The sequence below is a fragment of the Papio anubis genome, chromosome 4 (assembly GCF_008728515.1).
Source record: "Papio anubis isolate 15944 chromosome 4, Panubis1.0, whole genome shotgun sequence".
NCBI classification, from domain to species: Eukaryota; Metazoa; Chordata; class Mammalia; order Primates; family Cercopithecidae; genus Papio; species Papio anubis.
Window position 1 is genome coordinate 146,371,827 of NC_044979.1, and position 12,393 is coordinate 146,384,219.

At 48.0% G+C, this 12,393-nt stretch overlaps 1 protein-coding gene across 15 annotated transcripts in view; it reads left to right on the forward strand.

Annotated features, from left to right (window-relative positions):
- The first annotated feature begins 169 nt into the window (after positions 1-169).
- IQCE (IQ motif containing E) overlaps positions 170-12,393 on the forward strand; it is a 50,459-nt gene continuing 38,235 nt past the window's right edge. For 11 of the 15 annotated variants that reach the window (XR_644658.3, XM_009202513.3, XM_009202515.3 and 8 more), the window contains exons 1-3: positions 170-410; positions 7,960-8,007; positions 9,805-9,850. Coding sequence is in view for 11 of the 15 variants with exons in the window: in XM_009202513.3 (XP_009200777.1) it covers positions 375-410; positions 7,960-8,007; positions 9,805-9,850 (130 nt within the window). In the remaining 4 variants the exon portion in view is untranslated. Of the gene's footprint in view, positions 411-463; positions 714-7,959; positions 8,008-9,804; positions 9,851-12,393 lie in introns of those variants that run through there. The other 4 variants (XM_009202517.4, XM_009202523.3, XM_009202521.3 and 1 more) reach the window with 4 other exon arrangements.

The following is a 12,393-nucleotide window of genomic DNA, read 5'->3' on the forward strand; positions in this document are numbered from 1 at the left end:
TATTAAACTCCTGGGCTCAGTTGAATCTCCCGCCTCAGGCTCCCAAAGTGTTGGGATTACAGGCGCGAGCCCCAGTTCTGGGCCGGTTTTTTCCCCCCCGTCTCAGCCCAGCGCTCCGCCCCGGGAACTCCGGGAGCTCTCCTGGTCGGCCGGCCGGCGCCCGTGGACTCTGCGCACGCGCATGGTCGCCCCAGGGGGAAGCGCAGGTTGCGTACCGGCCGGGCGGGTCGGCGGCCTGGTTGCCATGGCAGCGGGGTAGCGGGCCGGCGCCAGGGAAGGCCCGGAGGCTGCAGGCGGCCAGGGCTGCCCGCGGAGCCCCAGACCCAGACGCCCGATCTTGCAGTCCTGAGGGGCGGCCGGGCAGCGCCGCCACCATGTTCCTGGGCACCGGGGAACCGGCCTCGGAGACGGTAAGAACGAGCAAGGGGGCGGCGCCGGGCAGGCGTCCGCGAGGCCTCGGCTCGTCCCCGTCCCCCGCAGCCCTGGGGCCCCGCGCGGTGGCCGGTCCGGGGCGTGAGGACGGGGCGCACGGCCGAGTGACAGCTGCCATTATTGTTACCGCACAAGAGCGCGCTGCAGGCCCCGCGCCGCCTGCAGCCTCGCCCGCGCCCGCCTTCGCAGAGGCCGCCGCTTCCAGGAAGCTTTCCGGGAAGCCGCGCCATCGCCTCTGGGCGCCTGTGAGTCTGCGGCCGGCCGGTGACGGAGCTCACGGTGTAAGTGCCTCCGGGCACCCCCAGTCCAAGGCCGGATCCACGAATCCCGTGTAGCCCCAAGCCGTCGGGGTGGGAGGGAGGCAGCCCCAGGGTCTGGGAACCCCGCTTGGTCAGAGGAGGCCTCCTGGAGGAGGGTGGTGCCCGATGTACTCCCCAGGACGAGGGTGCACGGGCCCTCGGTTAGTTCCTTTGCCCGGTAAACACCTACTGTGTGTTAGAGACACCGGAATAAGCTGCATTCCACGGGGTTGGGGGTCTGAGGGACAAGGTGATAAACAGGTAATTAAGATCGTGTCAGAAAGTGAGAAGTGCTGTGCAGAAAATGAAACAGGCCGTATGGCCGGGAGCTGTGGCTCAGGCAGGTAGTCCCTGCACTCTGGGAAGCCGAGGTGGGAGGATCGCTTGAGGCCAAGAGTTCCAGACCAGCCTGGGCAATGTAGCAAGACCCCATCTCTACAAAAAACATTAGCCGAGCTGTGGTGGTGCCTGCTTGTAGTCCCAGCTACTCAGGAGGCTGAAGTGAGAGGATCGCTTGAGCCCAGGAGGTGGAGGCTACCCTGAACTGTGATCATACCATGGCCCTCCAGCCTGGGCGACAGAGTGAGGCCCTGTCTCAAAAAAAAAAAAAAAAAGAAAGCCCATTGAGATGCGGGCAAGGGCAGTGAACGGAAGATGGGCATGAGCCTGATTATGGGGAATCCTGCTGCCCATGCAGGGAATTTGGATTTTATTGGAGAAACAGAGGAAGCCTTTGGAAGCCCATGGAGGGAACTGTGCTCACCTTGCTTCCTCCTAAGGAGACCACAGGGCTCAGCATAGGTGCACCTGCAGTAGCGGCTTGGTGCTGCTGGCCCATTTGGAGTAGCTGAATTTGCCTGCTTTTTCCCCAGGGCACCACGTTCAGTCTCATCTGGAGGGCCTGTCTACACTGGCCTTCAGTTACTGCTTCTTCATCTTTGAGAACAGAACTGCTTGTTGTGATTATAAAAATAATTCACACGTATTATTTATTTATTATTATTCTTTTAAGACAGAGTCTCTTGGCCGGGCGCGATGGCTCGTGCCTGTAATCCCAGCACTTTGGGAGGCCGAGACGGGCGGATCACGAGGTCAGGAGATCAAGACCATCTTAGCTAACATGGTGAAACCCGTCTCTACTGAAAATACAAAAAATTAGCCGGGCGTGGTGGCCGGCGCCTGTAATCCCAGCTACTTGGGAGGCTGAGGCAGGAGAATGGTGTGAACCTGGGAGGCAGAGCTTGCAGTGAGCCGAGATCGCGCCACTGAACTCCAGCCTGGCAACAGAGACTCCCTCTCAAAAAAAAAAAAAAAAAAAGACCAAGTCTCGCTCTGCTACCCAGGCTGGAGTGCAGTGGTGCCGTCTCGGATCACTGCAACCTCCGCCTCCCACGTTCAAGCAATTCTCATGCCTCAGCCTCCCTTGTAGCTGGGACTACAGGCCCCCACCACCACACCTGGCTAATTTTTGTATTTTTAGTAGAGATGGGGTTTCACTATGTTGGTCAGGCTGGTCTCTTAACTCCTGACCTCAGGTGATCCACCCGCCTTGGCCTCCCGAAGTGTTGGGATTACAGGCGTGAGCCTTTGCTCCCGGCGCTATGTAGATCTTTAATTTCTTTCAACAATGGTTTATATTTTTCAATGTACAAAGTCTGTGCTTTTGTTAAATTTATTCCTAAGCATTTTATGTTGTTTGATGTTATTGTATATTGAATTTTCTTAACTTCATTTCAGCTTATTTACTGCTCGTATTTACAATAATATTTTTATATGAATCTCATATCCTGCAAACTTGCTGAACTCATCTATTATGTTTACTAGTTTTTTAGTAGATTCATTAGGATTTTCTATGTATAAAATCATGTTGTCTGTGAAGAGATAGTTTTACTTCTTTCTTTTCAATCTGAATGTCTTTTATTTACTTTTCTCGCATTAATGTCCTGGCTAGAGACTCAAGTATAATTTGAATTGAAGTGGTGAGAAAGGACAGCCTTGTCTTGCTGCTGCTATTAGAAGGGAAACATTCCATCTTCCTCCATTAAATATTGTGTTGCACTGGATTTTTGTAGATGCCATTTATTAGGTTGAGGAAATTCTTTTCATAGATGATTGAGCGTCTTTATCATGAATGAATGTTAGATTTTGTCAAATGTACCTTCTATATCTTTTAGAAAATCATATGGTTCTTTTTCTTCATTCTATTAATATGGTATATTATATTGGCTGATTTTTGTATGTGAAACCAATCTTTCGTTCTTGGTCTTGGGGGGTGGTGTGTGTGTGTGCGTGCATACATATATACCGTGACCAATTAGGGTGTATGTGTGTGTATGTGTGTGTGTGTGTGTGTATATATATGTGTGTGTATATATATATTCCTTTTCATGCCTACTAGCATTTTGTTGAGGATTTCTGCAACTATATTCATAAAGAGTGTTGGTCTGTAGTGTTCTTTTCTTGTGATATTTCTTTGTCTGCCTTTGGTATCAGGGTAATATAGGTCTCATAGAATGAATTGGGGAGCATTCCCTTCTTTTCTGTTTTTTAGAAGAGTTTGTGAAGGATTGGTGTTAATTTCTCTTTAAATGTTTGATAGAATTCACCAGTGAGACCATGTGGTTCTGGGATTTTCCTTATTTCTATAAGGTCAGTAGTGAGGCCCCTCTTTTTTCCTCCCCCCCGCCCCGTATTTTGATAATTTTGTGTCTTTGGGTTTTTTTCTTGGCTAAAGGTTTGTCAGTTTTGTTGATCTTTTCAAAGAACCAACTTTTGGCTTCATTGATTTTTCTGTTGTTCTGTATTTCATTTATTCACTAATTTTTATTCCTTTTACTTCATTTGAGTTTAGTTTTCTGTCTTCTGGTTTTAAAGGTAGAAGTTTAGATTATTGGATTATTGCCTTGAGATCTTTTTTTTTTTTTAATATAGGCATTTACAGTTCCAAATTACCCTCTAAACACAGCTTTTGTGTTTTGATTACTTGTTTTTGTTTTTCAGAGGCAGAACCTCACTGTGTTGTTGGTGCTAGAGAGCAGTGGGACAATCACAGCTCCCTGCAGCCTCAAACCTCAGGCTTGAGTGATCCTCCTGCCTCGACCTCCCAAGTAGCTGGGACTACAGGCATGTGCCACCATGCCTGGCGAATTTTTTAATTGTTTGTAAACCCTGGGTGTCACTATGTCACCCAGGCTGGTTTTGAACTTCTGGACTCAAGCAGTCCTCTCTCCTCAGCCTCCCAAAGTGTTGGGATTACAGGCATGAGCCACGGTGCTCAGCCTGCTTTTGTTTCTTTGCGGCTGGAGTGCAGTGGCGCCATCATGGCTCACTGCAGCCTCAACTTCCTGGGCCCAGGTGATTCTCCCACCTCAGTCTCCTGTGTAGTTGGGACCACAGACATGTGCCATGATGCCCAGCTAATTTTTTGTAGTGTGTATGTGTATATATAGGGTTTCTCCATGTTGCCCAGGCTGGTTTTGAACTCCTGGGCTTCAGATTACAGGCGTGAGCCACCACACCTGGCCCTGCTTTTGTTTTTAAGGTGGAAGATTAGGTTATTTATTTGATGTGATCTTTTAAAAATATAGACATTTACAGCTGTGTGTTTCTCTTTGAGCTCTGTTTTAGATATAACCCGTAAATTTTGATTTTTAAAATTCACTCATCAGCCGGGCACAGTGGCTCACGCCTGTAATCCCAGCACTTTGGGAGGCCGAGGTGGGCAGATCACAAGGTCAGGAGTTCAAGACCAGCCTGGCCAACATAGTGAAAGCGCATCTCTACTAAAAATACAAAAAAAAATTTGCCGGACATGGTAGTGTGCGCCTGTAGTCCCAGCTACTTGGAAAGCTAAGGCAGGAGAATTGCTTTAACCTGGGGGGCGGAGGTTGTGGTGAGCCAAGATCATGCCATTGTACCCCAGCCTGGGCAACAGAGCAAGACTTGGCCTCAAAAAAAAAAAAAAAAAAAAAAAATTCACTCATCTCAGATATTTTTAAATTACCCTTGTGATTTCCTCTTAGACCCATTGATTGTTTAGGAATTTGTTGTTTAAAATCCAGGCCAGGCACAGTGGCTCTCGCCTATAGTCCCAGCACTTTGGGAGGCTGAGGCGGGCTGATCACCTGAGGTCAGGAGTTCGAGACCAGCCTGGCCAACATAGTGAATGAAACCCATTTCTACTAAAAATACAAAAATTAGCTGGGTGTGATGGCGGCACCTGTAATCCCAGCTACTCAGGAGGCTGAGGCAAGAGAATCGCTTGTACCTGGGAGGTAGAGGTGGCAGTGAGCCAAGATTACACCACTGCACTCTAGCCTGGGTGACAGAGCGAGATTCCGTTAAAAAAAAAAAAACACTATACATTTGTGAATCCCTTTCTTTTGTTGATTTCTAATTTTCCTTGTTGTCAAAGAATATACTTTGATTTTCTCTTTTAATTCATTGAGGCTTTTTTGTGACCTATTGTCTGGTTTATGTTTAATGTACACTTGAGTAGAGTACGTATTCTGCTGTTGTTTGGTGGGGTGTTCTGTAAACGTCTGTTAGGTTTTTAGTGTTTGCTGATCAAGTCTTTCTAACTCCTCGTTGATCTTCCGCCTTGCTGTTCTGTCTGTTAGGAACCTGGCCCTGCCAACACCTTGATTCTGGACTTCCAGCCTCCCAAACTGAGACACTTAATTTCGGTGTGAAGTCACCCCATTTCTTCTGTTACAGTCACCCTGATACAGGCTGAATGAGCTTCATCTAGCATGGAAATAAGTGGCAACCTCAGACAGTGCTTGAAGGAGGCAGAACAGATTGGCCGTTTTGTGTGTGTGCGTGTGTGTGCATGTGTGTGCATGTGCTGTGTATGGTTGTATTCTGATTAGAAGTGTGGATCCTTGGACTGTTGTGTGATTTCAGGTGCGTGTGTGTGTGTGTGTGCGTGCGTGTTTGCGTGCGTGCATGTGTGTGTGCTATGTATGGTTGTATTCTGCTGACTGGAGGCATGGATCCTTGGACTGTTGTGTCATTTCAGGTGCGTGCGTGTGTGTGTGCATGCGTGCGTGTGTGCATGCATGCGTGTGTGTGTGTGCTGTGTATGGTTGTATTCTGCTGACTGGAGTCGTGGATCCTTGGGCTGTGGTGTGATTTCTGGTCCTGACTGCGTTTCACCTCTTCCCTGCACCACAACTGGCAGACTGGAGGCAGCACGGCTGGAAGGGAGTGGTGGAGAGGGCAGCCGTTGTGGGTGAGATCAACGCATTTTGTTTACTACACATAAAATCTCATTCCTTCATTGAATTTCAGGTCATTCAAAAAGTCTTCAAGATTTTCTTCACAGCGGGGACTAATGACAGATGTTTACAGAGAAAAGTTGCTGCTACTTTTTTAGACAGTTTTCAGCAGGTTCCCCTCCATCCTCTGCAGGCACATCCTTGTGATGCCCAGGGCTGACTTGGCTTTTCTGATCCCCCACTAACCTGTGTGTCCAGTTCCCGGCCTGCCCTTCCTCAGTTTTGTACATAATTGTAATACACTTTGCTAAAGGAAAACTTCTCTCTATAATTGTCATGTGCTGTTTGTGCCTAAAAGGTCACCTATTTAATGATATAAAAAATGTCAGTCAGTGACTGATTTTTTTAAAGATTCCATTTATTTGGAATGCACCGTCTTCCCTTTGCCCCTCGAAATGCAGTCACACTGCACTTGTGCCCTGGCCTGTCTGTGTTCAGGGCACCAGATCACTGCAGCTGCACCTTATCCGTGTATTCATGCAGCCAGATATTTCTCATAGTTTCACACTGCTAGTAAAATTGGCGCTTCATGTACTGTTAACCTTGTAGAAAATATGTTTGCTTTTCAGAATGCAGTAGCATCCCATTATGATACTACGCGGACTCAGCTATACCAGCGACAGGTGGCAGAAATGTCATCGCCTCCTCCCTGAGCTGTAGCACTATTGGTTCATAATAGGGTATTCAGCTCTAACTTCCAGTGTTCGCATCGGAAAGCACCATACAATCTTCCGAGGGAGTTTAAACTTTTTTTTTTTTGAGATGGAGTCTTGCTCTGTCGCCCAGGCTGGACTACAGTGGCACAATCTCGGCTCACTGCAACCTCCGCCTCCTGGGTTCACACCATTCTCCTGCCTCAGCCTCCCAAGTAGCTGGGACTATAGGCGCCCGCCACCACGCCCAGCTAATTTTTTGTATTCTTTAGTAGAGACGGGGTTTCACTGTGTTAGCTAGGATGGTCTCGTAATCCGCCCGCCTCGGCCTCCTAAAGTGCTGGGATTACAGGCGTGAGCCACCGTGCCCAGCCGATTAAACATGTTATGCTTTCTCTTTTTGGATTTCAATTTGAGTGAGTAAGTTAATACAGAAACATTTTTGTCTTCAAAAAGCTTCCTGTTTTGTTTTGTTTTGTTTTGTTTTTTTGCCATCTTGGTGCTGACATCAGACAGTGCAAATTTTATTTCATTCCCTGGGCCAGGACAAAGTCACTGGAATAAGAAGGCAAGAACCTTTATAGGCCTAAATGCCTTCTCGTTGTAATGCATATGTTTTTGTTTTTGTTGGTTTGGGGTTTTTTTTGTTTTTTTTGTTTTTTTTTTTGAGCTGGGGTCTTGCTCTGTTGCCAAGGCTGTGGGCGTGGTCATGGCTCACTGCAACCTCGACTTCCTGGGCTCAAGCAATCCTCTCACCTCAGCCTCCCGAGTAGCTGGGACTACAGGTGTGTGCAACCACAGCCTGGCTTATTTTTTAAATTTTTAAGATTTTTTTGTAGAGAGTGTCTCGCCATGTTGCCCAGGCTGCGTTTGCTTTTTAAAAGATGACTCTGACCAGTTCTTACCAGGAGACAGTCACAGATTTGTTGTGCTTTGATGTAAAGATGAATAAGAGTGAGAACATGTATGTGAAAATGAAATGCTTTCGGCAAGAACTGGTTTTTTTTTTTTCTTTGTCAAGACACAATTCTGTGGGAAATAGTGTTCCTGGATTTGCAGACATTTGCACGCCTTCTGGGTGGCGTTCTGTGTTTCTTCCCCCCACCCACCTATTCCTTCTGATGAGACTGAGGAAATGGCCGCTGCCCAGCTGGAGTGTTCCGAGTGGCCTTGGAGCTGGATTTCTGGAGTTTCTGTTTCCGCAGCTGTGGACGGGCTGTTTTCACTTTTGTAAACGTGACTGTTGGAAGCCCAGCAGGTGCCGTCAAGTTACAGTGTTTGCCTCTCTTCCTCCAGGGAGATGACAGTCTGTCTGCAGTCACCTTTGACTCTGACGTGGAGATGGTGAGTGCCGCCGGGCATCAGCCGTGTGCCCCAGGGCTGGTGGTGCTGCCCTTGCAGATTTCACTCAGACTGGTAAAATGGGCCATTCTCCACAATACTGTGTTGAGAGCTGGAATGCATATTCCAAATGCTACTTGGTGTTTGAAAAGTTTCCAGCCCTTCGTTGGGTTTAAATACCTGTGGTGATAACTTTACAACTTTTATCCGGAAGTGAATCTTGAGCAGGGCTCACGTGAGGTGGATTGCTGGTCCCTGGCCTGCAGCTGGTTTTGCCCTGCCCCCCACACCCCCATCCTGACACTTGAGGGGAGGAGGAGAGCCCCTGCTAATCTGTTGGAAGGACCTGATGGGAGAAAGCAGACCTGGGCAGCCACCATCCCAAGCTGAGCCGCTGCCTGGCCTCCCAGCCTGGAAAGAAGAGGGGCAGGAGTGGTGTCTGATGGCCCAGTGGCACACTGTGGCCCCGGCCTGGACTTTGGGTTTGTTTGGCAAGCTGTGCAGGGTAGAAAAGGAAGCATGCCAATTGTTCCCGTATGAGCAAAAAAAAGCTTTTGTTACTGCAGACGCAGATCTAGCAGAACTGCAGCCGTTTTGTTACTGCAGATGCAGATCTAGCAAAACTGCAGCCGGCAGAACGAACCCGGTGCCAGCCGATCTCGATTCCACGTTTGCTCTGTGGACTCAAGGGGGAGCCTCAGCTCCACTGTCTCCTTCCAGGGACCTCTGTCTGCAAAGTTAAGGATTTTCACTCCATGTCACCGAGGGCAAGGGATGCTCCCCTGATGCTCCCCGGAGGAGGAGGGATCCAGACCAAGCCCCGGGGAAAATTGCCCCCGCACAGAGCCTGGGCTCACTGTTTCTGCTGGAGGGGAAGTGAAGAGACCTGGCCGCGGTACCCTTACCTGCTCGGTCTAATGCAAGGTGATAAGGAAGTTAAGGTTGGAAGTGTGGCAGCATCTTCCCCAGGCCATGGCACGACAGGTTGAGTGTCTCTAATCCAAAATCCAAAATGCTCCAAAAATGGAAACTTTTTGAGCACCCTCATGAGGCCACAAGTGGGAAATTCCACACTTCAGTTACTTCACACAAGCTTTGTTTCATGCCCAAAGTTATTAAAAACACAATCTAAAGTTAGTTTTGCGCTATGGGTATAAGGTATACATGAAATATAAATGAATTTTGTGTTTAGACTTGGGTCCCATCCCCATACCTCATTATATGGATGTAAATATTCCCAAATCTGAAACACTCTTGGTCCCAAGCATTTCAGATACGGGACACTCACCTGGTAGTAAGCAGTGGAACCAGATCTGGACCCCGTTCTGTGTGTGTCACAGGAAACCACCTTCCAGGCAGGGTCTGCCTTTGCTGGGCCTTCTTCCTTAGTGGGCTTTGCAGTTGACTTACATGCAGGGATTTCATCTCACCACCTCCACCCGAGTGGACAGAGGTGCATGCTGGGGCTCCCAGGCTGGCTGTGCGGGCAGTTTGGGTGGGGGCAGATATGCCATTTGTGTGGGACCCTCAGTCTGAACGTCAGGAGCCCAGGCCCAGTGGTTTTCTGTCATTGGAACTTGTGCTCTGAGAACCCAGCCCCGAGCACTGATGTGAGTGCATTTTTCTGGGGTCTGCGTCGGGCCCTGCATGTCCTGTGCCTGGACCCTCCTTACGTCCCCGTGAGCTAATGTCCTCTTGCTGCTCTTACAGGACCCCTGACCGTTTCTGAACATGGCAGGGTCTTGTGACGCACCATTGTGGGAGCTCAGCAAGCCTTACGCCATTTCTTCTTTCTTTCAGAAAGCAAAAAGGAAAGCTTTCCACAAACCTCCACCCACATCGCCAAGTAAGTATGACCGGCCTGCCTTCCCTCTCATGCCTACGTTCCCTAGTGTCCTGGAGAGAAGGAAGGGTGTTTGCTTTGTACATTTAGGTAGCTGAGACCTGACGCCTCAGCCAGGTGGCCCCATTCCCTCTGGGGTCTCCCAGTTTGCGCTGGGGTCTCCCCCATTCATGTTGGGGTTCACGCTGGGGTCTCAGGAGCACGTGGAGTCCCTGCCGGTGCCAGTGACAAGCCCTTTCTCAGGGCTGAGGCTGCCATCCACACCCCCAGCCTTCCTTCGACAGGGCCTCTAGGCCTTTTGTTTTCTTTTTCTTGCCTTCTCAAAGGCTTACCTCTTCTGAATGCTGCCAGAGTTAAAGGATTTTTGACCTGGGATTTGTTCCTGAGAGTCAAAGCTACTGAGAAGGTGTAGTTGGTGCAGGATGGGTGGAAAGTTCACCTTTTTTCCCTTTGGATCGCCCTGGGCTTGTGTTGCTGCCAGGGTTCTGTTCTTCCTCACCCTCAGTGGGAGGAGGGCCGTGTTTGCCCCGTGCCAGTCTGGAGGATGCCGCGGAGATGGGGTTAGTCCAGGTGGCCCCAAGGCCCCTCTGTCCCTAACGCCGCTCTCGTGTACAGCAGCCCATGTGCCGACCTCGTGCGTACAAACATGTTCGTGATCCTGTAAATCCTAGGCCGGCGTCCTGTGCTGCCCCAAAGGCTGCGGCCTTCCCTGGCTGTGCCATCTGCAGATGTCTATTTTATATACACGTATCAGGTATTTCAAAGATTGAGTCAAGTGTATGACGTACTCGGAGAATATAAAAAAACTTTCCTACTGGCCCAAGGAAACCGTAATTAGAAAGGTAAATCCCTGCAAAGAAAAGAATGCATGTTATATGTTGCAAATCAGTATGAACACTAGAAGGAAATCACCTAGCATTTTGGATTTTTGATGTTCTTTCTCTCCTTCCATAGAGAAAATTGAGAATTGATATAAAGTAAAAGGCCAGGACCAGGGGTGCCTCCTGACTCACACTTGGGGCCTGTTTTTCTCCAGGTTTCCCGTGCCGTGAGTGTAGGGACCATGTCTGTCCTGTTCACTCAGCCAGTGTTTTTCTTGAAGGCCTGGTCAATCTGCTTGTAGGTTTGCAGCTTCTACCGCGTTCCGAGGCTTTGCATCTTCCTGGTCACCCTGCGAGGAGGGCAAGGCAGGCGATGATGTTTTTGTGCTTTCTGAGTTTGTCGTTTTCCGGGCAGTATCAAACGTTGGCATGTCTCCACCACCCTGTCGCCGTCTTCTCTTCCTCCCTCCCCGCTTTTATCCACGTGCATACGTGCTTTCCTGAGGAACCCTTCCTACTGGCCGATAAACCCACACACTCTTAGGAGGGAAAGGTAATGCATGGGGCTTTTTTCCGCTCACTCATTTACTTGTATAAATGACAACTTAAATCTTTACATTTTGGAAGAACTTGAGAATATCTCGGAGGCGAGGTTCTGTGGTCCTGGGGTGAGTGAAGACGCATCAGGGTCCCTGCGCCTTTATTCCCTCATTCAGAGTTACAGTGGCAAATTTCCCATACATTGTGAAACCACGGGAAAAACGTAGAAATTTAAACATTTTGAACATATTAGACTTAAATTTTCAGAACCTACTGACATAAATTTTGCAATTTAAGATATATAAGAATGTTTTAAGAGTGCCTTAGTTTTTGCAAATGTTTATTATTTTTTTATACTTAAAGAGGTAAAATCTCAGATAAAGATTTTAAAACATTTCCCTTACTTTCATACAAAATCAAGAATGCTCTAAAAAAGTATAATTTTTCTCATTTCTTTTAGATATTTTACATATTAAGTTCTAAATATTGCTTTGTTACTATGTAATGACATTAAACATTTACAATGTTAAATAAAAAGGATACAAAATTGTATGTTCACTATGATTGTGACTATGTAAAAACATATATATATCTCTCTAAAAATTGGGGGTAAGAAATTAAATACTGTAATAAATATTGGTAGAATTCATATATTTCCCGTTATATTCTTCCCATTACGTTCTGTTCTTTTCTCTTTTCTTTTCTTTCTTTCGAGAAAGAAAAGCCTGTTACTCAGGCTGGAATGCAGTAGTGTGATCACAGCTCACTGTAGCCTCCTGGGCTCAAGAGATCCTCCTGCCGTAGCCCCCTTGAGTAGCTGGGACCACAGGTGTGAGCCACCGCACTTAGCTGATTTTTAGATTTTTTGTAGAGACAGGGTCTTGTTGTGTTGCCCAGGCTGGTCTTGAATTCCTCGTCTCAAGTGATCCTCCTGCCTTAGCCTCCCAAGGTATTGGTATTACAGGCATGAGCCACCATGCCTGGCCCCGTTATACTATTTCTTTATAATAAAAGTTGGAGGAGAAATGTCAGCGTGTAGGTAAAGTAACTCTTTTTGAATTTTTGCTGGAATGTTTGACTAGAGTCCCCGCCCTCACGGATGTTTTATTTTCCCCTTTCTGTCTTTCTGAAGCTCGTGTGTTGAGCTCACGCGTTGCTCTCGGGCACCTCTGAATCCATGTGTTG